The following is a 26,727-nucleotide window of genomic DNA, read 5'->3' as shown; positions in this document are numbered from 1 at the left end:
CAAGTTAGGATCACTTATAATGGCACCCTTGCAATTCATACTTGTGGCATTACCAAAGAAATGTAGGGTAGACCTCATAATTCTTCTTTCAAACAAACAATGAGCTTTCTAGCTTTATGCAAAAGAAATTTCAGAAACACAGACAAGGAAAAGTTATCAATATTTACCTTGATTTTGCAAACACTGTAAATACTCCTTCGTACCTCTTCGGCTCACCTTCGCACATCACTCTTACAAGGAAATATTAGCAATCCCACATCATTATATGACACTCTTAAATTAGTAGATGAAAAGAAACAAATCCTGAGGGTTAATTGGGGAAAGATTTGCATGTGGTAGGAGATCTTGATTTTACAATTTTGTGGCTTGGGTAGTTAATAATTGTCACATTCTGCCTTTGGCCTTACAATGTCATGATTGCCACACTCGTGTTAGCTATCTTTTTGCTTGTCACCTTGCCAAGTGCACTCTTTTGTGAGCCCTCAAACTTTAATACTTGCCACACTATAATTAATGTAATCCATTCCCTCTTATATCTTGCCGACAAATCATATTGTTGTACTTAGAAATTCTGTGAACCTTATTGAACCTCTTTGAACTTGGTACGAGACGGTTCCATGAGGTACAAAAATAACTGATATGATCTGGTCGTGGGACTCGGCACCAACCATCTTATGAATTGTGTTAACTTTTGCTGAACCCATTTGAACCTCTTTGAACTTGATACAAAGTGGTTCAATCAGTTCATGAAGGTTCAAGAGATCTAAAATTCTTTGACTTAGGACACAGTGACAAAGACTTAACACAAACCGACATGACATATACAAGTGTGACAAATATAAGACATTGAAAAGTAAATAAGAGGAGGGGACCAACTAATGTACAAGGTGTTGAAGGCATCTGAACTTGGAGTAAAATTACAAAGTCATGGACAAGGGAGGATCTTCAACAACAAAACAAGGCAACTTTAAAATGAGAACTAACAGCATATCAGCGTAACAAATGAAGAATAGAATTCATAAGATCAAAGGGTCCATGCAACATATACCATAATACTATAGTGGGCTGAGAGTTAGTGTTGCATGGCTTTGCAGATTTAAACTTGACTGGTGATGCTAGTGCAAGGAAGAGCACTTAAAAGTTCTGTTCGAGTATTTGGTCTAGGAATAATATTCTGGTTAGGCATGAAATAGGTATATGTAGCCATAGTTGGAAAAATCGCCAAATACTCGGTGAGTTTTAACAAATCATCAATTTTTTCAGCTTGGTGAGTTTTTCTCAACTTAACTTGTGGATCTTAAAACTCAGCTGCACCACGATTAATCACCGATTACTCAGTGAGTATTTTTCAGAAACTCGTGCTTTACTTGCCCGTGGCCTGTGATGGCTTGAAAGGGCAAAAACTCATTTTTTTTGTTATTGTTTGTTGCATTTGTGTGGGGAGAAGAAGGTTTGGAGACATTCTTAGCCGATTGGAAGTGATTCAAGGTAGATTTGAGTGGATTTTAGAGGATTCTAACCGGTTTTCCAAAACAAATTTCTTTCCAGGTATGTTCATTTTATCATAGTTTGAAATTTTTTTTTATAGTTTTAACAAATGTTCTATTGTTTTTGTTGTTGTTTATAAATGATTTCAAATCATTTAAAAGCATTTAAACTCTATGTTTGAATCATTTAAAAGCCATTCAGCTCTATGTTTCACAATTTTTTTTGAGTAATATGTAAGATTTTCTAAAAACAAACCCTAGTTTTTCTCTAACTTTGTTTATTCATTTTTCTATAAATTTATGTGTAGGGCAGTGGTCAAGCATTAAAAAAAATGACAAACTCACAAGAAGAGTGGCCACAAACACCATGCCCATCTGGATATATAGGCACTCGACCTAAAAATGCAAGAGATAAGACATGGTGGTATGCCTATGAAGCTTCAAATGATGTTGGGAAGGTGATATGCATTCCATGTGAGAGACTTATTTCTGGAGGCATAAACCGCTTCAAATACCACCTTGCAGGCATAACAAAACATGATTCAAATCCTTGTCTTAAGGTAACTGAAGAAGAAAAAAGATTCATCAATGCCCTACTTGCAGTTGCTGAAGAGAAAAAATTGAATAGGGAGGGGGCGAAATTGTTGAAGAGAAAAAATTGAATAGGGAGAGGGCGAAATTGTTGAAGAGAAAAAATTGAATAGAGAGAGGGCGAAATTAGCTATGAGGGCAGCCATAGTTGAATCTCAAGGAGCTCCTTTTGATATGCAAGAAGAAGAAGAAGCACTTGAGAACATACCAGGATCTCTTTGTGGCCCATGGATCTGCAAAGAAAATGTCTCTTTTACCAGTTCCACTTCTTCTATAGGTCCTAGTTTTTCATCACCATCCTCATTAGGGATAGGGAGTTATTTTGTGCCCAGGAACACATCTAGAGCACAACCATTATTAGAGGGCACTGCATGGTTCAAGGAGGTGCATGAGCAAACTGATATTGCAGCAGCTGATTTTTGGTTTTTCAACAATATCTCAATATATGCAGCTGATAGTACCTATTGGGTCAATATGGTCAATGCAATTTCAATATCGGGCAAAGGGTACAAGCCGCCTGGATATGAGTGGAAGGTTAGTATTTTACTATTTAGTAATTGTAAATAATTGTGATTCACTTCAGTTCATTGTTATATTTTAAATCTTAATTGTTATAACTTATTTCCTATTTTTTACTAACACTTTATTACACCTAAATTTTGTAAGTTGCTTCACAATGCAGTTGGTAGGGTAAGAGTATTGATAGAAGACCAAAAGAAAGAGTGGAAGAAGTATGGCTGCACCATTTTCTCTGATGGGTGGACAGATGGAAGAAGTAGAACCATTATTAATTTCTTGGTTGCTTGCAAAGATGATGTGGTGTTTTGAAAATCTGTTGACACCTCCAAAAAAGTGAAAAATGCACACACATTGGCTTTAATGTTGGAGAATGTTGTCATGGAGGTGGGAGTAGAGAATGTGGTGCAAATAATCATAGATAATGCAACGACATATGTGGCAGTAGGTAAATTTAATTTTTTATGTTCGAATCAATATGAATCATGAATGTAATGCTATGGTATTATTCAATTTAGATTTGATGTAAATACTAAATATGAAAAGTTTGTAACTAATTATTGATTTTTTGTTAATAACTAATTATTGTTTTTTTGCTAATCTTTTAGGTAGAATCCTCCAAGAGAGGCATCCCACACTTTTTTTTGTCACCTTTTGCAGTACATGTCCTTGACCTTTTTTTGGAGGACATAGGAAAACTTGATTGGGTGAGTCCAGTTGTGGAAGATGCTAGGCGAGTCACCAAATATATCTATAATCATCCATGGGTTCTCAGTTTGATGAGAAAGACCACTAAAGGCAAAGATTTGGTGAGACTTGCTATGACAAGGTTTGCAATGGTCTTCTTGACGTTGCAAAGTATTCTTGACCACGTATTGGCTCTGAAACAAATGTTTTTGTATGCTGATTGAGTTGCTTCATCTTACTCAAAGAAGCCCAAAGGAGAGGCTGTGGCACAGATAGTCTTTGATGATAGTTTTTTTGCAAAGGCTAAGGAGATTGTGGAGGTAACTTCAAGAATCAAAACATTATATTTTTAGTTTATTCAAGTTTCATTATTAATTCATAACTTACTATGTTATTAACTAATTTGTATTTTTCAAATTTCAAATGTAGATGTCTCTGCCCTTGGTTCTAGTGTTGCGCATATGTGATGGGCAGCAATCCCCAGTGGGAGGTCTTTATCAGGCCATGGATAGGGCCAAAGAGGTTGTTAAAAGTTACTATCATGGGGGCAGTCTCAGATTTGACCCCATTTGGGAAATAATTGATAGGAGGTGGAACAATATGCTCCACCAACCCATTCATGCAACAGGCTACTTCCTCAACCCCAAATTCAGGTACTATGATTGTCCTTGAAGTTGAGATCTTACTAAGACTTTATTTTACTTTGCTTTTTAAGGTTGTGTAGTAAGACTTGATATCATTTTCTATTTGTTTTAGGGCTGATGATTCCTACTCAGATCCTAATGGAGAGGTCATGGAAGGTCTCTCTAAATGCATTGAGAGAATGATATCCAATGAAGCGAAGAGAGACCTTATTGTGACCGAACAACAAGTGTATGTGGAATCTAGGGGTAATTTGTTCTTTTCTATGCTAGCAAAGAGAGCAAGATCTACTCAAGCACCAGGTACAACGTCAAACTTTAAAACTTTTGCTAATTGATAGGTTGTCTTTCTGATTATCTTTTTTTATTGCTTTATAACTTTTTATATTTTGTTTTGCAGATTCTTGGTGGGCAAGTTGGGGTGGCAATACCCCCAATTTAAAGAATTTTGCTCTCAGAGTCCTATGCCAACCTTGTAGCTCATCCCATTGTGAGTGCAATTGGAGCTTATCTGAGTCCATCCACACAAAGACAAGAAACATAATGACTCAAAAATGGCTTAATGACCTTGTTTATGTGCACTATAATTTTAAGTTGCGCATAAAAAAGGCACAGAGTTCAACACTACTTGGTTCACTTGATCTAGATGAGATAGATCTTTATTCTGATTGGACAACACAGGAGCCAGGTCCATTGTTTACACCAGATGAGATCGTTGATTTGGAGAGGCAAGCCATGGAGGGGGATGCTGGAACTGATTTTCATTTCACAATGGATGACATTGAGGACGAGGACGAGGATGATGATGATTCAGGCTCAGAGGATGAGGCATTACTAGTGCCACATATAGGTGGAGATGCATCCTCTTCCAAGATGCCGAGCCAGTCAGTAGGGATGTCGAGCGAGGAGGCACAACCACAGAGTTCATAATCACGCAACTCATGCCCTATCCTAGTGCGGGGCACTTCTTCGAGGACTAGACCCCGTCGCTTTCTTGCTAGTGCAACTGGAAAGAGGATGATGTGATTGTATTGATGTATTTAGTCTTTTAGTATTTACTTCTAGTTTGATGGATTGAAACTATTTACTATTTTGCTTCCTGCCATGAGCATTCCCCATGAGAATGTAATTTTGTACGCACTATGCATTTATATATATCTAAACTCTGCTTGTTTCTTATGTATTCTCTTTAATTAACTTATTAGATGCATCTTCTGATTAAATTTTGCAAAATAAATGTATTTTTAATTAAATTTCAGCTGTTTCTTTAGGTTCCCGAGTTTTTTTTTTTAAAATCGCCGAGTTTTTCCCGATTAAACTTTTGGGGGGTTTGGTGAGTTTTCCAACTATGTATGTAGCATTAAAGTTATTTGAAGTAAAGTACATAGCAAATTCTTTGTGCATGTTATAACCCTCAAAATTGTAGGTTTTACTGAATTTCAAATGAGGGAATTACTTAAATCCCTAGACTATAATGGATCTGCATACAATTTGTTGAATTTAAACAGTAGTGACATAAAACTAGAGAGATACTGACTTTCCTCCTATATTCTCAAGTGGTACATGCAAGAATGTTCATTTGGGGTTGAAGGGTAAGGGATTTGAAGAGAATGGATAACTGAGTTTGATAGATGAGTGGATAGATTTGTAGGGATGGGCACTGTCACCATCTGATCAATTGGGTCCTCATGTTGTTCAATCATATCTGAAGTTTGGGAAGGGTTGGCAAATTATCATTGCCATGGGGCTGAAACTGGCAGCAGCTAGGCTGATTTCAGCACAATAACCACAGTCTTTGTAAATTTGAGGCATGCTTTACTTCTAGTATAATGCCCTGAAGGTCCTATGTTTTAAGGTAAGATGCATGAAACCATAGTTGGAAAACTCCCCTAAGGAAAAAATTCGCCAAACCCCCCAAAAGTTTAATTGGGAAAAATTCAGCGATTTAAAAAAAAAAACTCGGGAACCTAAAAAAACCACTGAAATTTAATTAAAAATACATTTATTTTGCAAAATTTAATGAGAAGATGCATCTAATAAGTTAATTAAAGAGAATACAAAAGAAACAAGCAGAGTTTATATATATATAAATGCATAGTGCATACAAAATTGCATTCTCATGTAGAATGGTCATGGTAGGAAGCAAAATAGTAAATAGTTTCAATCTATCAAACTAGAACTAAATACTAAAAGTCTAAATACATCAATACAATCACATCTTCTTCTTTCCAGTTGCACTAGCAGGAAAGCGAGGGGTCTAGTCCTCGAAGAAGTCCTCTGCACTGGGATAGGGCATGAGTTGCATGACTGTGAACTCTGTGGTTGTGCCTCCTCACTCGACATCTCTATTGACTGGCTTGGTGTCTTGGAAGAGGATGCATCTCCTCCTATATGTGGCACTGGTAATGCCTCATCCTCTGAGCCTGAATCATCATCGTCCTCATCCTCGTCCTCAATGTCATCCATTGTGAAATGAAAATCAGTTCCAACATCCCCCTCCATGGCCTACCTCTCCAAATCAGCGATCTCATCTAGTGTAAACAATGGACCTGGCTTCTGTGTTGTCCAATCAGAATAAGGATCTATCTCATCTAGATTAAGTGGACTAGGTAGTGCTGAACTTTGTGCCTTTTTTATGCGCAACTTAAGATTATAGTGCACATATACAAGGTCATTAAGCCATTTTTGAGTCATTCTATTTCTTTTCTTTGTGTGGATGGACTCTGAGAGCAAAATTCTTTAAATTGGGAGTATTGCCACCCCAACTTGCGCACCAAGAATCTACAAAACAAAATATAAAAAGTTATAAAGCAATAAAAAAAGATAATTAGAAACACAACTTATCAATTAGAAAAAGTTTTAAAATTTGACACTTTACCTGGTGCTTGAGTAGATCTTGCTCTCTTTGCTAGCATAGAAGAGAACAAATTACCCCTCGATTCCACATAGACTTGTTGTTCGGTCACAATAAGGTCTCTCTCCGCTTCATTAGATATCATTCTCTCAATGCATTTAGAGAGACCTTCCATGACCTCTCCATCAGGATCTGAGTAGGAATCATCAGCCCTAAAACAAATAGAAAATGATATCAAGTCTTACTACACAACCTTAAAAAGTAAACTAAAATAAAGTCTTAGTAAAATCTCAACTTCAAGGACAATCTTAGTACCTGAATTTGGGGTTGAGGAAGTAGCGTGTTGCATGAATGGGTTGGTGGAGCATATTGTTCCACCTCCTATCAATTATTTCCCAAATGGGGTCAAATCTGAGACTGTCCCCATTATAGTAACTTCTAACAACCTCTTTGGCACTATCCATGGCCTCATAAAGACCTCCGATTGGGGATTGTTGCCCATCACATATGTGCAACACTAGAACCAGGGGCAAAGACCTCTACATTTGAAATTTGAAAAATACAAATTAGTGAATAACATAGTAAGTTATGAATTAATAATGAAACTTGAATAAACTAAAAATATAATGTTTTGATTCTTGAAGTTACCTCCACAATCTCTTTAGCCTTTGCAAAAAAACTATCATCAAAGACTATTCGTGCCACAACCTCTCCTTCAGGCTTCTTTGAGTAAGATGAAACAACCCAATCAGCACACATAAACATTTGTTTCAGAGCCAATATGTGGTCAAGAATACTTTGCAATGTCAAGAAGACCACCTTGTCATAGCAGGTCTCACCAAATCTTTGCCTTTAGTGGTCTATCTCATCAAACTGAGAATCCATGGGTGATTATAGATATATTTGGTGATTTACCTAGCATCTTCCACAACTGGACTCACCCAATCAAGTTTTCCTATGTCCTCTAAAAGAAGATCAAAGACATGTGCTACACAAGGTGACCAAAAAAGTGTGGGATGCCTCTCTTGGAGGATACTACTTAAAAGATTAGCAAAAAATCAACAATTAGTTACAAACTTTCCATATTTAGTATTTACATGAAATCTAAATTGAATAATACCATAGCATTACATTCATGATTCATATTGATTTGAACATAAAAAATTAAATTTACCTACTGCCACATATGTTGCTGCATTATCTGTTATTATTTGCTCACACCACATTCTCTACCCCCACCTCCATGACAACATTCTCCAACATTAAAGCCAATGTGTGTGCGTTTTTCACTTTGTTGGAGGCATCAACAGATTTCCAAAACACCACATTATCTTTGCAAGCAACCAAGAAATTAATAATGGTTCTACTTCTTCTATCTATCCACCCATCAGATAAAATGGTGCAGCCATACTTCTTCCACTCTTTCTTTTGGTCTTCTATCAATACTCTTGCCCTACCAACCGCATTGTGAAGCAACCTACAAAATTTAGGTGTAATAAAGTGTTAGTAAAAAATAGGAAATAAGTTATAACAATTAAGATTTAAAATATAACAATGAACTGAAGTGAGTCACAAAAATAGGAAATAAGTTATAACAATGAACTGAAGTGAGTCACAATTATTTACAATTGCTAAATTGTAAAATACTAACCTTCCACTCATATCCTTGCGATTAGGCGGCTTGTACCCTTTGCTTGATATTGAAATTGCATTCATCATATTGACCCAATAGGGACTATCAGCCGCATACATTGAGATATTGTTGAAAAACCAAAAATCAGTTGTTGCAATATCAGTTTGCTCATGAACCTCCTTGAACCATGCAGTGCCCTCTAATGATGGCTATGCTCCAGGTGTGTTCCTGGGCACAAAATAACTCCCTATCCCTAATGCGGATGGTGAGTAAGAACTAAGACCTGTAGAAGAAGTGGAACCGGTAAAAGAGACATTTTGTTTGCGGATCTGTGGGCCACGAAGAGATCCTAGCATGTTCTCAAGTGCTTCTTCTTCTTCTTGCATATCAAAAGGAGCTCCTTGAGATTCAGCTATGGCTGCCCTCATAGCGAATTTCCCCCTCCCTATTCAATTTTTTCTCTTCAGCAGCTACAAGTAGGGCTTGATGAATTTGATTTCTTCTTCAGTTACCTTGAGACAAGGATTTGAATCATGTTTCTTTATGCCTGCAAGGTGGTATTTGAAGCAGTTTATGCCTCCAGAAATAAGTCTTTCACATGGAATGCATATCACCTTCCCAACATCATTTAGAGCTTCATAGGCATATTGCCATGTCTTATCTCTTGCATTTTTAGGCCAAGTGCTTATATATCCAAATGGGCATGGTGTTTGTGGCCACTCTTCTTGTGGGTTTGTCATGTTTTTTTAATGCTTGACCGCTGCCCTACACATGAATTTATAGAAAAATGAATAAACAAAGTTAGAGAACAACTAGGGTTTGTTTTTATAAAATCTTAAATATTATTCAAAAAAAATTGTGAAACATAGAGCTGAATGGCTTTCAAATGATTCAAACATAGAGCTAAAATGCTTTTAAATGATTTGAAATCATTTACAAACAACAACAAAAACAATAGAACATTTGTTAAAACTATAAAATAGTTTTCAAGCTATGATAAAATGAACATACCTGGAAAGAAATTTATCTTGTAAAACTGGTTAGAATTCTCTAAAATCCACTCAAATCTGCCTTCAATCACTTGCAATCAGCTAAGAATGTCTCCAAACCTTCTTCTCCCCACACAAATGCAACAAACAATAACAAAAAAAAGAGTTTTTGCCCTTTTAAGCCGTCACAGGCCGCGGGCAAGAAAAGCGTGAGTTTTTGAAAAATACTCGTCAAATATTGACCGAGTAATCGGCGATTAATCGTGGTGCAGTCGAGTTTTAAGATTCGTGAGTTAAGTTGAGAAAAACTCGCTAGGCTGAAAAAATCGGCGATTTGTTAAAACTCGCTGAGTATCTGGCGATTTTTCCAACTATGTATGAAACAACTTTCTGGAGTTGATTAATGGAGCTTCACATTCAATATTCGACATGGAATGGATATCAAAACACATTTTGTCAAATTTGAAATATGGATACTATGGCTGTGAATTGGATAGATATATAAAAATTTCTTTCTTAGACCTGTTAATCGGATAGCAATTTTTAATCATGTAGCAATGGTTTGACCTTCATCTTACAGTATCTTACTCTTTTCAGAAGGTAAGATATGAAGATGTTTTCGAGGTAGCTAAAAATAATTTGGTAAAGTGGATTTCCATATCTGTTTGGATAACTTAGCAGTTTGGATTTGCTCTAAAGCTCTAGTTTCTTAGGAAATGCATTAATGCTACTCATGCTGGAACCCCTTATGATACATTAGCTTTTCTTTGATTGGAAGTGGAATTGCAGCTAGTTAGGCATTTTATTTACTTGATTTTCTTGCAAACAGAATGATTGAAAGTATGTGGCTATCTATCTTCGAGCCAAAAACTTTTTAACTTTTGAAGCTTAAGGGTTGAATGCATGTGAAATTTACTCAATTTAGGCTTTTCTGAGATCCTTTTTGAAGAACATCATACTGTATAACATTTGTTTGCTATTCATCAACAATACTGGTATCCAAAGAATTTTTCTATCATCTCCTGTGGTAATATTATTTGAAGACAATTAATTGCTATTCATGTTCTTTTTGCACACAGGTGATATTCCTTATTCCCCTGCGATTGTAGTTGTTCCTTAATTTTAAATTGGTGGATTTTTTGTTGTCTTTTTTGTCAATGTGGCTTTCTGTCTGATCCTACCTGAGTAATATATTTTACTTACATATTCTGTCAATTATCAACTTATTGGTGTTTTTGAAGTTTTTCTTTGTTCTTCTCATTGTGAGTTCTTACTTTTCGCTATATTTTTTCTTTTGCTATCAAGGACTCACTTGAATTGACTTTTTATCTTATTTAACAATTTTATTAACTACCTTTATACAGGTGATGGAGTTGGATCTTCTTTCCCTTGAATCTGTTAGGAAGTTTGCAATGGCATGGAATGCCCAACAAGGCACTTTAAATGTTCTCATCAACAATGCAGGCATTTTCTCGATTGGAGGTAATCATTATGACATTTTCCAATTGTTAAAGCTATTTTTTGCTTCATGGTACATTGTCCAATCCCTCAAAAGTTAAAAAAGTGTTCCAGGTTCTTGAAATTATTATTGGTTTCACTTCCTTTGAAGGTGATGTAATCATTGGCAGGTAGCTTTTAATCTGTACATCATTAGTAAACTCTTTAGCAAGTTGGTTCTTTGGCAAATCCTGTGTGCCAATCACCTTTGTAGATCACTTAACCTGCTCCTTGTATTAATTTTTCTCAAGGTTCATAATCGTATGTAATTGCTTTCTTTTGGGTTCAATTTTCTAGGTTCATGAATACAAAATTGAATTACAAATTTACACATAGTTTATGAGCTTGTATGTATATCCACTAAAAAAGTACAAGATTTTGTAAACTCCATTTATTTGATATTCAATTGATGTAACTCTTGTCCTTTCTAGTTGTCATAGTCAGCTGAAGGCATAAGATGTGGATATAGGGTATCCATATGAACCATATGGACAAGAATACATTGTTACATATTGTGGTTATCCTAAGTTTTAAATTTTTGAACTTGACAATTTATATGGTGAGGTAGCCTAAACCACTATATAGAGCGAGCTCTACCATATATCACAGATATTTTCAATTGTGTAAAATAATAGTAAACATTAAGCATATTTATGTACAAATTGGTATTGAACATGACATAAATAAATTAATTAAATAAAAAAAAATTGTTTTCGACAACTTCAATCTCAAGAAAGCTCTGAATGTTGCTTATGACATTTAGTAGTTTGTCACAAACAGCTGAATCTCCTTTCCCTCTTCATATATTTATTTCACTCACTCTTCTAGAGTGCTAGTTTGTTGCATCACCAAGTTGAGGGACTGTATAGTGCATGGTGTCCAAAAAATGTGTTCATATCTTGCTTCAATCAAAACACTTGTACCCCTACCATTTTTTCGCATTGCCCATAATCCCCTAGACTGCATTCTCATCACCCACCTTCTCTATGGACTCAGTGAGGATTTTGGAAACAAAATTTGTATCTTTCATTTCCTCTTCACAATCAACTGCCCTCAAAAACATTGCCCCTTTGTCGGACACTGCAATAACATTTACTTAATGGTCAGTTATTGATATCTTTCAATCTATCAGAAACAATAAAAGCATTTGATTCAATCCAAGACTCTTTAATTGGTTGAAGAGAGGTCTCTATAGCATTCCTCTCTTTTTGCAAAGGTGGTACATACTTTGCAAACCCACAACTTGTGAAATCAGGAGATGCACCATTGATTACTGACACCATTTTCTGCCAATATGATGATCTCACCAATTTGAAGGTAATGTGCACTTTTTTGTTCATTAATATCTCATGCCTCCATTTTAAATACCTTGTTCAATGGACCTCTTTTGTAGGTGGTAATTTGTTCTTCATCTTCATCTTTCATAGAGGTTATAGGCAAGAAGGGATGTTTGGAGACAGTGTAAGCACTTTGTTTTGCTCATAAAACTATTTTATCGGCCTCTTCTTGTTCTTTTACAAATCCTGCTATTTTTGCCGGAGACAACCCCTTTAGATTTGGGCCTTTACACATTTCCTATCCTTTTATGAGAATGGCCATAAAGTGAAGTGTCACTTGAGAATGAGCTATTTTTTTTGATAAATTACAGAAATTACGCCTCCAAATATATCCCCCACCTCACAGAAATTACGCCTCCAAATATATCCCCTACCTCTTGCAACTTGTGAAATCCTTGTGGTATTTCTCCATAAAAGAGATTGTATACAAGTTTTGAATTTATTATTTCCTTCGCCACCCACAAACTTTGACTACTGGGCATTCTTGCAACCTGATTTCTTGCTGTTATAGAATCTAAAGAAATTACATAATTAAAAAAATAAAATAAAATAACAAAGAAATACAAGCCTACAAGTGCAAAATAAAGATATAAAAACATTATAAGAGCTAAATTTAATTACAAGTTTTTTTTCATCATTATCTTAAAAAAATTCATCAAAATCTAAAACAAATTCATCAAAAGACTCAAGAATAGGGTCAATTTCTCACCTTAGATGCTTAGACCTCCTTTGTGGAAGCTATCTAACATCCCACAAATGATCTCCTTTCAAAATAATTGTCTGCCTTTCAAAATGCCAAAGATTAAATGAGAAGAGAGAAAAATAAAATGAAAAGATTGTAAAATGTGTTCTAAACTCAAAATAGTACTTGTCATGGCTGAATGCACTCAGATGCTATTTGGATGTTGTCCAGGTGCTATTTGATAATAGTTCTTGGCTATTCAAATCTTGAAACATGAAAATGAAGAAAGAAATCACTAGCTAATTGGCGAAAGAAATATGATCTTTCTTTAAAATCATTTCATCTTATTGTGGTGTTTGAAGGAAAAACCAAGAAATATTCCAGGCATCAATTTTCCAGAAATACAGTAAAATATTAAAGTGGATATCTATTATATAAATCTGCATATTTATTGAGCCGTTATAACCTGGAAAGCAACTCATTTTTAAAATCTTCATGAAAAAACAAGTTAAATTTTTTTATACATGCATTAATGCTATATCGGTTAACAATAATTCTGATTTAATTGGGTCTCAAACTATCTGAAGCCAATTTATAGTTATGTAAGAAATAGAGTATCATAACTGAAATTCTTGTAAAATTATTGGAACCTTGGGAGGGGTAAATTAGCTGGTTGTAAGCTTGTGTTGGGTTGTTAACAAATCAGAACTCTTGGTTACTAGCAAGGATGATCAAACTTTCAAGTTAATGAGAGTGTTGATGTGAGTTTTATGCCACTACAACTTGCAGAATCAAATACTTGGTGTTCCAAATGAAACACCAAATCTCCAACTCTCTCTTGAATAAAGACGCTTATATGCTAAACAATGTATCTGGATTGTATGTTCAATGAGATAACTCCAAGATTCCTTTTGTTTGTGGACTTTCACTTAGTTGTAATGATATGATATGCTGGCTATCACAAAGGGACTTACTCATGTTTAATACATGAATATCAACTACTTCATGTACTTCCAACTAAACCAACTGCAAAGGGATAAGGGCTTAGAAAGCTATTCTACTCCTAGAATAGAAACGATGATTTTCTTTGCCACATCAACCAAGTTAGTGCAATCTTCTAAGGAAATGTAGATGTTGAAACTATTATCATTCCATTAACACCATCAATGGATGCATATTGATGTGCAAATAATTTTTGAAGTAAAGCTCATTGGACTTCCTGTCAGCCATGTAGGGTGAATTTACTATTCTAAGTGAGGAGATGTAGAAACCTTGCAACACTCCAAAACAATACGAGTAATCCACCATGAAGTCCTACAATGAATTAACAATTACTTTGATAACATTATAGCATCAATTTTGACAAGCCTTTCCCTCTACTTTAAAACTAATTTGACAAGTCACAAATGAGAAAGCCTTGGCCTTTTATAGTTGTTCAATTACAATGAATGACCTAGATTGATTTAAGATCAAGGGCCCAAATTTATCCAACAAAACCCTAATCTAACTAATTGCTACAAGCATTGGATGTTTGGCCAATTACAATGAAACACCACCTTGTGGACCAATACGAAAATTACAATACTTTTGAGAGCTAATGAGAAAATAGGTTAAGTTAAGACATGATGTGCACTCTACATGTACACTTGGCATGATTTGATTAAATGTGCTTGGACATGTGCAACTGGAGTCTTCTAATTGGTCGAAGAGGAGTGGATGCCACCTTAGCAGGCTTGTCTTATAACCTTGATCAACCCCTTCATGATGGTAAAGTACCTTGTGATACTCGACATTATCAAGCCTTCAGTTGTCATGGTATATATTCCCAAATTGCTTCATCTTCACCAATTGCCTCCCTCTTTTCACATCTTGGCCTCTTGACCGTGATGGTCCTGAAAGTTTCATGTAGTTGGATTATTTCACTTGGTCCAATTGAACTTGGGTTCCCTAATGTAATTCAAGTTAATGATAATTCCTCTTTACTTGTTGACTTGTTCATTCTCTTGGTTTGTTGATCCCCATCTTGAATTTGCATTTTTACCTTATCATCAATCTCGAACCACCTTCTTGCTTGTCCTCCTTGATATATGACTGGCCATTTCTAGACTCTTAGTTGAAGCCTTTGAACCTGATCCTACCACAGCCCTCCGTTCTTTAAGCATCTTCAACCTACATGCATCATCATTCATCAAGTATTGAATTTTGAAACTTATTCTAGAGATTGCAAATTTATTGCCAATAAATGAAATTCTAAACCATGATCTCTATTTTCCTTACCTTTATGAACAAATTTCATTAATTTGCCTAAAATATGTGGACTTTCTCTTTTCATCTTAAAATCAGACTTAAATGCAAATGAAAATAAAATGATAATGCATGAATGCAGATTTACCATCAAATTCAATTACTAGCTAATCCAGTTCAAACTTCTCCAAGAAAGAGCAATTTTGTTAAATTCAATCGCATACTTTGTAAGCTGATGTCAAAATCTGGATGTTTCTAAGGCCTAAGTCTTATGTGATTTGCCTTCTAAACTCCAATTTTGTGCTCAGATTTGCATTTCACAGCACTTAAAAACTCTGATTTTCTTGAAAATTATAAGTTTCACAGTCGAGATTTCATGTTGCTAAGGTCTGTAAATTTGAATGTTCTTCCAAATTTGGACCGACCATTGATGTGGAACTTGATAGCAGTTTGCTGAATAATGACTGATAACTTCTGGGATTTGATTGTGTGTGTATTTTTAACATCAACATTTCAAATCACAATCTGTGATCCATCATTAGGATGAGAAAAGCTGAAAGGAAAATAGAAGTGTAGTTGCAAAGGATGGCACAAGGAAGAGAGAGGAAAGGAAGGAAGAAGGATCAAGAATCCTGGAGGTCAACTCAAAAATATTTAAAACTTAAAAAGCAAGGACAATGGAACCAAATAAAAAGGAAGAACGAGGGTGGAGTCCAACAATTCAAAAATTAAACAAAACTAATGATAATGAAAAAAATGATAATAAAAGAATTAATAATAATAATAGTAATAATAGTAATGATAATAATAATAATAAAATAAATAATAATAAACTTAATATTATTAATAATAAAGATAAAAATAAAAAGACCAAGAACACCTAAAGGGAAGATCCAAAACTACACCACAAATGACCTACCCACTACGACAAAAAAGAGGAACACCAAAACTAAAAGACCAATCCAAAAACACACAAACACACACATACACACACCCACACAAACACACAAATATAGACACACCCACAAACATATATAAATACCATATATATAGATATTAAATAAATATATACTAATATAGATCTGCAAATATATAAAGTATAAAATCAATATATATATTGATAAAGAAAAGTGTGTATATATATACATATATACACATGCATATATACATATATATATGTGTATATATACACAAACACAGAGACACACAGACACACACACACACATAACCTACTGATGAATGCCAATTACAACCTATTTAATGCAATATTTTGATCCATTTTATGCACTTTCCCACTTACTTCCCCATTCCGTTTCCATTCCTATTCGTTTCATTTTACTATTTTACGTTGCATATGGTTTAACATATATAAGTAGTATTTAATGAAGTTTTTGTGTTAAAATATGGAAAATGCATTATTGATTTGTTTTACTAATTGTTATAATTACAACATGTTGATTTATGAGTGTAGATGTTCCTGTCGCCTATCTTACAAGCTCTTCATGTTGCATTTTGGAGAAAGAACCAATGATCATTTCTATTTACCAAATTATCTTGGTGCTACAGCTACATTTATTAATGCATCATCAAAATCATCTACATAGGTGCATTTATCAGATTGGTTATTATGAAATGATGATTTTACCATTGTTTATTCTTAGTTTATGGCTAAGAAATCTATAAAGTATTCTTGCCGTGAGATTCGAAGGAGCCGTTGCTATATCTTACAAACATTAAATCCTTTGATACTTAACTAAAGGAGGAGAATCGATTTTGTATGATGGAAAATGTGCAGGTCATTTTATGCCTAAATATGCTGTTGTATACAACCATAAAAAAACTGCCAAGTATTTCAGTTTCATATTTATGGTTTTAATTTGCACAAGTCAGTAGTTTGTTGGCTTCCAGCCAAAAATAGGTCATGTATTATTGTATATACTTGGTACGTGCTGTCTATATAAGCACTGTATTATGAAGATGTAAAGACAATCCTGTACTATTCTTCTGAGAAATAAAAGATTGTTTATTGTGCTGATCAACCCCGTGCTCAACGTTTTCTGTCTCACCACCTGACGAACTGAGGAGGGGGCCTACTTCTTGGGACGTCTGGTGTGTTTTCTGGTTTTTATTTCAAGTGTGGTGTGTTTGAAGTTTCAATAGTATAGTGTTTTGTTTGCATTAACAATCAGACTTGCATATCAGTATTTCTGAACAATAGAATTATTAATGTTTTATCTTATTCATTCAACAAAGCAAGTTCCCACTATATTTCTCATTCAAATTAGTCAATACATTATTAATAGTTCCTATCATATTTAAACTATTAAATCAGATTTGCATTTCAAATATTAGTATGTTAGATCAATTATTCACCGTGACATTCTTGTATTGCTTAGTGATTAGTGTCCTTTGGAATTGTGAGTTTGATTTCTGGAGTTATTTTAGTTCGTATCATTATCTCTATTTGAAAAGACATTTTCATTTTTAATGTTCTTATTATTTTAGTAGGTTTCAATTGAGTTCCTGTCATAGGAAGTGACAGTTCCTGTCGCAGTTTTATTTCAATTTTCCATAGGTTCATTTTCATGTGTTTTAGCTGCATCCACAATGCTCAAATCATAATTCTCATCCCTTGATAGCATATTGCTTGGACACCTTTTGCAAGCTTACGTTCTCGGATTGACACATATAGACCAGCGAACTTCATCATAAATTGTTAATTATTTCTTAATTATTTGCCCTAGTATTGGCCTATCACCTACATATATGTATAATTAATGAAACTGCATATATGTAGAAAAAACAAAAAAATGAAGAAATAATGAAGCTACACAAAAAATGGCACCAAAATGGTATTGAAAATCTACCTTAACTAACAACCACCAAAATACCGCAAAGGCAAGCAATACAAAATAGGTCAAACAAGGACACCCATCCACATCCACACACGCCCACACCCCAACCAGCACAAGGCTGCTAGATAGAAGAAATAAGCACAAGGAGAAACAAAAGAGAGAAAGGAGAAGATTACAACAAAGATTAACAAGCCTGAAAAATGAACACCATCGAGGAGCCTGCACAAGGGTTTAAAGGACCACATAGAGAGAAAGAAAGGGGGGGGGGGAGCCTATCTAAGCCTAGATAATAATGGATGCCAAGAAGCACTGATGCTCCGCCCATCATCTAGCTTTAGGTTGGAGGGATGGTCAAAAATTTCTATGGCTTCCTTAAGCTTTTTCTTGAAAAAGTTGTCTTCTGTGAAAAGCTCCTGGGTGCTCTCCAAACAAATATGATGCTTAGTAGAGAGGGAGTGCTCAGTTGGAGCCGACTTGTTGGTCCACTTATGTTTAGTATCAGTAGAGAGGGAGTGCTCAGTTGGAGCCGACTTGTTGGTCCACTTATGTTTAGTATCAGTACTATGTTCTTTAATGCTTGTGTTGAATGAGTGACCCGTCTCACCTATGTAGGGAGTGTCACATGAATGGACAATCTTGTAGACCCCAGAGTCTAGCAAGATGTCCCTACAGTATTTGAGGGGAGGGGTGCGGTTCCTTGACACTAAAAAAGGTAGGTATGAACATTGAAGGCCATTTCAAAGAAGAATCTTGACAATTTTATGTGAGATGCCCTCAATGTAAGGAATGGAAGCATGGGGGGGGGGGGGGGGAGGGTGATTGGGAAGGTTTAGGAGAGGAAAGCAATTGAGATTTGGCTCAGCCCTAGAAATTTGATTATTATTGTACCCATTTTGTAAGAACATAAATCAAAGATGGGCTAACTCTTGGTCAAGTTTATCCTCATCACAAATACAATAGGCTCGAATGGCTAGGGTCTTGAGGACACCTAGTTTTTGGCTGAGATGGTGATGGGAGGAGCCATGAAGGTAGTGTTTAGCATGGGGTCACTTTGTGACCCAAAGTGCCATGGACTTCTTTGTATGGAGAACATTTAGGAATGAGAGATGACCTGCAATGGGGGCGAGGGTGATTGGGAAGGTTTAGGAGAGGAAAGCAATTGAGATTTGGCTCAGCCCTAGAAATTTGATTATTATTGTACCCATTTTGTAAGAACATAAATCAAAGATGGGCTAACTCTTGGTCAAGGTTATCCTCATCACAAATACAATAGGCTTGAATGGCTAGGGTCTTGAGGACACCTAGTTTTTGGCTGAGATGGTGATGGGAGGAGCCATGAAGGTAGTGTTTAGCATGGGGTCACTTTGTGACCCAAAGTGCCATGGACTTCTTTGTATGGAGAACATTTAGGAATGAGAGATGACCTGCACTTTTGACTTCTTTGGTGAAGGAAATGCATTGTGCCAAGCTATTCAAGTGGGTGTGGAATTCTTTTAACTTCTAAAAACCATGCGACCAACTTACATTAATGTCATCCAAGTAAAGATTCCACCACTTTGGCTTGAGAGGAGAGGAAAACAAAGCCACCTCTTTAAAGTGCTCCATGTATAGGTTAGCTAAGATTGGTGAGAGAGGTGATAATAGATAACAGATAATAGATGACCACCCCTTCAACTTGATAATAGATAACACCTTGGAAAGAAAAGAAAATGGATCTAAGGCAAAGCTCCACTAGAGAAGCAATTTCATCATTAGTATTGCACCTAACCAAGTGAATAGAGTCAAGAATTGGAACCTTTGTGAACAAAAAGACCACATCAAAGTTAACCAATATATCATCATTACTATCAAGCCTTTTGCCCTTGATGAAATCGATAAAATGGTTAGAATCTTTGACAAAAGACTCCGCTTTCCCAACAAGTTGAGAAATTGACCTCGCTAGAAAAGATGCCAATTTGTAGGTTGGGGAACCTATGGTGTCCACGAGAAGCTTATGAGGAATGCCCTCTATGAATTTTGGGAACTCCATAAATGTGGGGTGTCACTTCTTTCGAAGAGCACAACCGTTTCTTAGTCTCCCCAGCAAAGGAAGAGGAAGACACAACAGATTTGACTTTCTTGAGAATCCTAGGGCAAGGGTTGTGCGATAGGAATTTGTAATTGGTGGTGTTTGATAGCATTTCTAACATTTTGGACACATAATCCAATTTGTTTAAAATAACCGTTGCATTCCCTTTTTCTGCCTTGGCAATAATGAGGTCATTATTACCTACTAAATTGTTGAAAGCCCTAAGCTCATCTTTGGGGATATTGCAACTAGGGGGGGTTTAGCATGTCTAAAGAGCAATTGCACAATCTTGTCTAATCTCTTTTGCCTGCTCCAACGGAAGGGGTCGAATAGAATTTTCAATCTCTAGAAGAAATTACATGTGTGGAATAGATCGTGGTGCAATTGCAAGTTAAGGCCTCTTTTTAGAAAATTAGAAGAGAGAGGATCTATGAAAGCATTAGACAAATTCACGACCAAGCTACTCTCCCATTCAAGCACTAGGGGGAGACGTGAGTAGTTAATGATGGGATCTGAACCCGAGATCCAAGATGGATTAGAATACTAGTTTCCAACCTTGGCTTTGCTTCTTTTCAATGCCACCAAGCTCACATAATGGACATTTTCTCGTAATTAGATGGTGAAGATTATGATGCTTTCATTCATTTCGTTTATAAGTGGACAAGAGGGGGTAAGAGTCAGTGGACAAGAGGGGGTCAGAGTCTGATCCCTCCTTGTCCACTCAGCATGGACATTCTTACCTTGTCTTGCAAGTTGGTGAACTTTTCTCTCCTTTTCACACTTTCTACCTCTTTTTGTTCATCATTTTCTATTCATTTCTTTTTCGTTTCTTCTTCAAAACCTCCAAACTTCATATTTTCATGCTTAAATCAATCCTCATAGTTGCATCCTACAAGTTGAATTCTCCTTTGGATATTATCTTCACCATCCTTGTCTTGGTTTCGAACTCATTAAGTTTTCTTACACGCTTCTCCATTTCAACTTCTCACTAGGTGACAAAACTTGGATACTCACTCAATCTGATCCTAGACCTCCAATTTATCCTGCTTGCTGCTTGACTAAGAGCTGAATTGCTCATGGATGAGATTAGCTGGTTTGGTTCCAAGACGAGCAAAAATTTCTTAAACTCATCTATCTGGCTTACATATTTCCAAAAATTGCTCCTAAACTAAAACAAACTAAGGCACCTAACACTATTGCCAAGCAAAAAGAGGGGATCCCTATTGGCAATGGGGCGGTGGTGTGAAGATCTCACAAAAAAGAGCTTAAAGGATGATCAGGGTTAATGGTCTTATCAAGTAGGAGGTGGAATCGATGACCAGTCTTCTATGTTTGTGGGCTAGGAGGTGTAATGGATGACCAACCTTCCATGCTCTTGGGCTTGATTTAGGAGGACAGCCAACATCCAAGGTGAATGGAGGGATGGAAGGAGAGCCTACCTTCCATACTTTTGCAATACAAGGACGACAAGCCTTGATGTAGCATTTTCCAAAAAATCATGATGGAATTTTCTTTGAAGAATATGCTATAATGTTTTGATTCAAATATTAATGATGCTAGGATTTATTGATCTAAATATAATGATTTTAATGCTTGGATTTGAATATTATCATAAATTCTCATTACTTAATTCTACTAGTATCAATTTTTAGTGATTAATATTGTGCACATGCCTAACAAGAGGAGTGTCTCAAGAAAGGGACAGTATAGATTTGATGAAATCAGATTTCTTGTACTGGTTATAATTATTGAGTCATTGAATAAGACAAAAAAGTAAGGAATGCCAAATTGCAATATCTTGGATCATTAGTGATGATGGTGAAATCCTATTCAATATGAACCTTTCTGGTTTCCTGGTAACTGAATAATTGATTAACTGCTAATGTGCTTAATTCCTTTGTCCTCATGGATATCTTGTTGTTTGAGACTGATGAACGTGTATGAATTGCGTGCACTATATCAACTCCTTTGGAAGTGTAGGAGATGGACCTTTTGAACAAGTATCATATGGTTGTCTTGGGCCTTTGGAACAAGCACTAGGGTATTAGAATCCTAAGCTTTGACTCATATTTCTCTACTTGTATGTAATGCCCCTTGATTAGGTGCTTGGAATATTAGGGAAATAACTGCAATTTCTCAAACTGACCACATCTAATCTTGCACTTGAACTGAATATTGGACATTAGACTCTATACAAATTAATAATCAAGGTTCAATCCATAATATCTATGCAATATGATATTGTTGAAGAATTAATATTCTGACATGAAATGTAACATCCCTTTTTGAGATCACCTTATGGTGGGGATTTATTGCTTTAATTTCTTACATACAGACTATCTAGTATTCATAACTCAGTTAGGTTGGGATTGTGCCTGATTTGTCTTGCTATTTCTGATTCAATCAATATGCCTAACATGCTTTTGATGTCTATAAATTTTATTTTCCTATTGTATTATTAGAACTTATATTAACACTATGTATGATCTCCCTTCTATTTTTGTGGAATGAGAAGAACCAAAGTACAGTGTATTTTCTACCATATAAATATTTCCTAGGTACTTCATGAACACTTATATTTCTTTCTTAATGTTCTATACCCTTTATTGTTTAATCACCTTTATCACCTTATTATGCATTGATCGTTGTCTTTCTATTACGAACTTATTTGATCTCATGTACCATATATAGTAATGTGGTGAAAATTACCTTATTATTCCCTATGTGTGGGCAGCTACCTCTACTTCCTTTCATCTCCTTTCTTATCAGTGGCTTCCTCCTCATCCACAGTTTACTCCTTATTGGCGACTTACTCTGATTGGTGCTTACTCATCTATCTCCTATATTATAACGATGCCACTTGAATGAGGTTATTAGGTGCCCTTTTTTGTTCTTATACTTCTAAAGCTCCTCTGTATAATAATAACAATACTATGGAGTGGCAGTAATTTAAATTACTTGGCTTAGATATCATTGCTGCCCTTTATAATGACTTGTCCTTTTCCATTTCTATTCTCTTTTTTTGTTCTCCACGTTTATCTCACTTATGGCTTGGGATGGTAGTATAGGTATGGGGTCCAGTGTTAAAGGTAATGCCATCTTGCTTCGTGTGAACCCCTCCCCCCAACCCAAAGGGGTTATTGGTGTATATAATATAATAGTTGATTATTTTATTTTGAACATAATGTAATTGATGTCATATGAATATACTATTAGTTTGTGGTGACTGATTAGGGAAGTACTGTACATACTCCATAATTCATCTTGCCAAGAATTTTGCTCTTCATTCAAAGACAGAACACATTCAGTTATGGTACCATTTCATTCTATTAGTTTTGGATGATGGATAGTTAAAGTTGGACAAGATACATACAAATGATAATCTAGTATATATGTTTACAAAGGAGAAGCTGAACTCTTTAGCTTTGGTTGGTTGTCTTGACTGAACAAAATAAAGGTACAGTTGAGTCTAGGGTGGTTTGATCTAGTTGGAGCCTCATGGAGTAGCAACATTGCTATAGGATTAGTCTCCAAGTGGGAGATTTTTGTCTAGTGTGGAGCCTAATCAGTCCCCAAGTGGGAGATTGTTAGTTTGTGTGACTAATCAGTGAAGTATTGTACATACTCCATGATTCCTCGATGGGGTTCTGGGCTAGACTAGGCCTCGAGCAGGGGTTTGGGGGCATGGTGTTACAAGCTAGGAATGTCGTTGCACCAAAAGATCGACCTATTAATGCCTGATACAATCACTAGACTTATAGAACACAGGAGGCAGTTAAGCCATGCCACAAATCTCAAAGGGGAACATTGGCGGTTGGTCCAACAATCCCCCCCTCAGTGTTATTTGAGGAGATTCGAACCTGTGACCAAGCTTTGATACAAGTTGTTACAAGCTAGGGTTGCCATTGCACCAAAAGATTGACCTGTTAGTGCCCAATACAACCACTAGACTTATAGAACACAGGGGGCGATTAAGCCATGTCACGAATCTCGAAGGGGAATGTTGGCGGTTAGTCCAACACATAGCCCTCGAGATTTTTTTTGGGGTGCTATTTTATCAGTATTTTTGGGCCGACATGTAACTAATTTTAACCCTAAAGCGACAAAAATACTTTTATAAAATGGCTTAGGATGAGGGGATTTCATAATGTGTGATGCGATAATAGATTGAGTTGTAAGGGAATTATAGATTGTAATCAGCTTGTAATCACTAGATAATAAAATATTGGACTCGTCGTTGGTGGATGTAGCCCAAGGATTGGGTGAACCACGTTAAATCTTTGTGTCTTGTGTTCTCTTCTGTGGGATGTATTATTTTCTGATATTGGTTATATTTACATGTAGTTATTTCTTTCTCTTTAAATTCTAACATATAATTTTATATAAAAATTAATATTTGTTGAAATAGGTAATAAAATATCATTATTCCTTTGAAAGATTAGGTTATTAATAATTGAATTTGAACAATAAGAATTTAAATATATATATATTTTTGATGAATAGTGACCTTTTCTATTAACAAAATATACTCAGTTTACAATTCACAAAAAAGGGGCCGGGAGATACAAGATCACCCTTCGAAAGAGTTCAAACGGCCAAAGCCGGACTAAAAACACGGCCACAGCTGGAATCAGAAACTATTCATCAACAAAAAACATATAAGGCAACCTCAGGCTGCCAAAGCAGTGCCAGCCGAGGGTGGTGGATCATGTTTATCTTGAAAACCCCAATCATCTTTAGGATTTGGGGGCGGGTTGGGAACAATCTAGCTATCGTCACCAGCAGCAGCAACAGTGGTAGCCTCCACATCTTTAACCTCTAGCCGCGGAGGAGAAATCGCCAGGTCCAGGCAAGGCCATTTCCTCGAGTGTGCACAATGAGAGCTAGGAGGAGGATTCGGGGACCAACCAGTACCACCATGGGGTGGGGAAGTTGAGTGGTGCCTCTATCCGCCATCACCACCTCTAGGAGAGTGGCGACGGGGAGCCTGGGAGCGTGGGGTGTGCGAGTGGCAGCTGGAGGAGTGGCGTTGAGGACGGCAGCCACGGGGCGTCGAGGTCTCTGCTAAGGTATCTGGGGGAACTCTGGTGACAGTACAAGAAGCATTGCCCCAGTGATTGAGCAAAACCTACAGGTGAGCAACTTCAAGTGCAACTTTATTAGCTTGCACCTGAATCTGCATAATTACATTATTGCAAATGCATGTCTTAGTATACATAGCAATGTTAACATCCAAAAAACTGTGTGAAAAGAACAACATTCCTATCTTTCCACAGAGAAAATAGGATCTCCAGCTTGAAGGTATGCCAAATCTGGATGAACTTCCGAGGAAATCTGGGAGAGTCACCTAGTAAAATCATATGCCAAGAGAAAGACTCAAGTCTGAATGGCTTGAAAAAATCATGAATCCAGTGCCAATAATTATGAGCACACTTGCAGAACCAAAAAATATGCAAGAAAGACTCTGGTTGTCCACAAAAAGGGCATCTAGGGTCAGGAACCCCGATGTGTTTGCGCCGAGGCCCCAGGGGAAGACCTTGGAAGGCTAGGCACCAAACAAAATGTGCAATCTTGGGTTCAGTTATAGCATTCCATATGGTGTCAAAGTGTTTTTTCCATTGAGAAAGGGAAGATTGCAAATGCCATTTGTGGTTTAGCGTATCCACCATGGGAAGATGAGGCGAAAGCCATCTGTAACCCAAACTTGGCTTGTAATTAGAAAAAGGAGTGGCAGGAAACCACCTCCAATCAAGCCACCAAGGGCGAACAGACTGAATCCCCACTTTATAAACTAAGTGAACAAGGATGGAAGAAAGCAGAAGGTCAAAAGTCTGTCGATCTGAATGGACAAGGTGGTACTGTACTTACATATCTTCCCAGGTCCTGAAACTCATGGTGACTCATGAAAAGAGGTCCTTAGGAGTTCTGATGCCACGTTTGAAAAAACGCAGAGCACTGGTCCCTTGAGTCTTGGCGAGGGGAGTACCCTGAATGGCAAACAGGGGAGACCACCATATGCTATGCTGATTCAAGGAGAGGCCATTACGGAATTCATCTCTAGCCCATCGAAGCCAGGGCTTAACAGCCTCCTAGACTTTCCAGATGCTCTTGATGATGAAGGAGCCTTGAATGACCACAGGCTCACGCATAATGAGAAGGGTTTGAAAACCAATCCCCTTCCAAGTAGGCTTGTTGACAGGGAAGCTGGAAGAAATGCAGTGTCAAACCAGAATCTTCCAAGCTTCATCTCCTGAGAGAGCCCTAATAATCCATTTTGCACAAAGAGCAAGGCCTTGTCTCCGAGTGGAAAGCAAGCCAGGACGGAGACAACAAAAATCCCAGGCCACTCTGTGAAAGCCATGGTGATCAGAACCAGAGGTCCAGAGAAAATCCCTAAGAAATCTTTCCAGCTTCATGTAAGAAGCTTTGGATGGAACCCAGCAGGAGGAGTAATACACGAGTGGCCGCAAGAATCTTAGAGCAAACTTGGAATTTTCCTGCGAGGGAGAGCGGCGTTGTGATCCAATAGTCGAGCTTTTTGCTAATCTTAGCCAACACAACATTCCAAAGTTCCACAGGCGACACCTGGAACGCAAAAGGAATTTAAATATTATATATATATAATATATATATAATATTATAAATA

General features: G+C 36.5%; 1 protein-coding gene and 1 pseudogene across 2 annotated transcripts in view; both read left to right on the top strand.

Annotated features, from left to right (window-relative positions):
• Positions 1-26,727, top strand: part of LOC149553456 (dehydrogenase/reductase SDR family member FEY-like) — a 123,712-nt pseudogene that overhangs the window by 6,718 nt on the left and 90,267 nt on the right. Inside the window, exon 5 of the transcript XR_016353076.1 lies at positions 10,763-10,880. The product of XR_016353076.1 is annotated as a dehydrogenase/reductase SDR family member FEY-like (transcript). The remainder of the gene's footprint in view (positions 1-10,762; positions 10,881-26,727) is intronic.
• LOC149553458 (uncharacterized) lies at positions 1,822-5,101 on the top strand. The gene is made up of 5 exons (XM_089788904.1): positions 1,822-3,042; positions 3,203-3,601; positions 3,711-3,934; positions 4,038-4,225; positions 4,323-5,101. Exons 3-5 carry the CDS (start codon positions 3,711-3,713, stop codon positions 4,850-4,852), a joined length of 942 nt encoding a protein of 313 aa, XP_089645030.1. The 5' UTR covers positions 1,822-3,042; positions 3,203-3,601; the 3' UTR covers positions 4,853-5,101.

The sequence above is a fragment of the Cupressus sempervirens genome, chromosome 6 (assembly GCF_028749045.1).
Source record: "Cupressus sempervirens isolate cs-2001-9-10 chromosome 6, ASM2874904v1, whole genome shotgun sequence".
Taxonomy (NCBI): Eukaryota; Viridiplantae; Streptophyta; class Pinopsida; order Cupressales; family Cupressaceae; genus Cupressus; species Cupressus sempervirens.
The sequence above is the reverse complement of the archived record's forward strand: the minus strand, read 5'-3'. Positions and strand labels throughout refer to the sequence as shown.

Coding starts and splice junctions, on each gene's coding strand:
- LOC149553458 (XM_089788904.1), top strand. CDS start 3,711: ATGTCTCTGCCCTTGGTTCTAGTGTTGCGCATATGTGATGGGCAGCAA. Junction 3,935..4,037: donor TTCCTCAACCCCAAATTCAG/GTACTATGATTG, acceptor TATTTGTTTTAG/GGCTGATGATTCCTACTCAG. Junction 4,226..4,322: donor AAGATCTACTCAAGCACCAG/GTACAACGTCAA, acceptor TTTGTTTTGCAG/ATTCTTGGTGGGCAAGTTGG.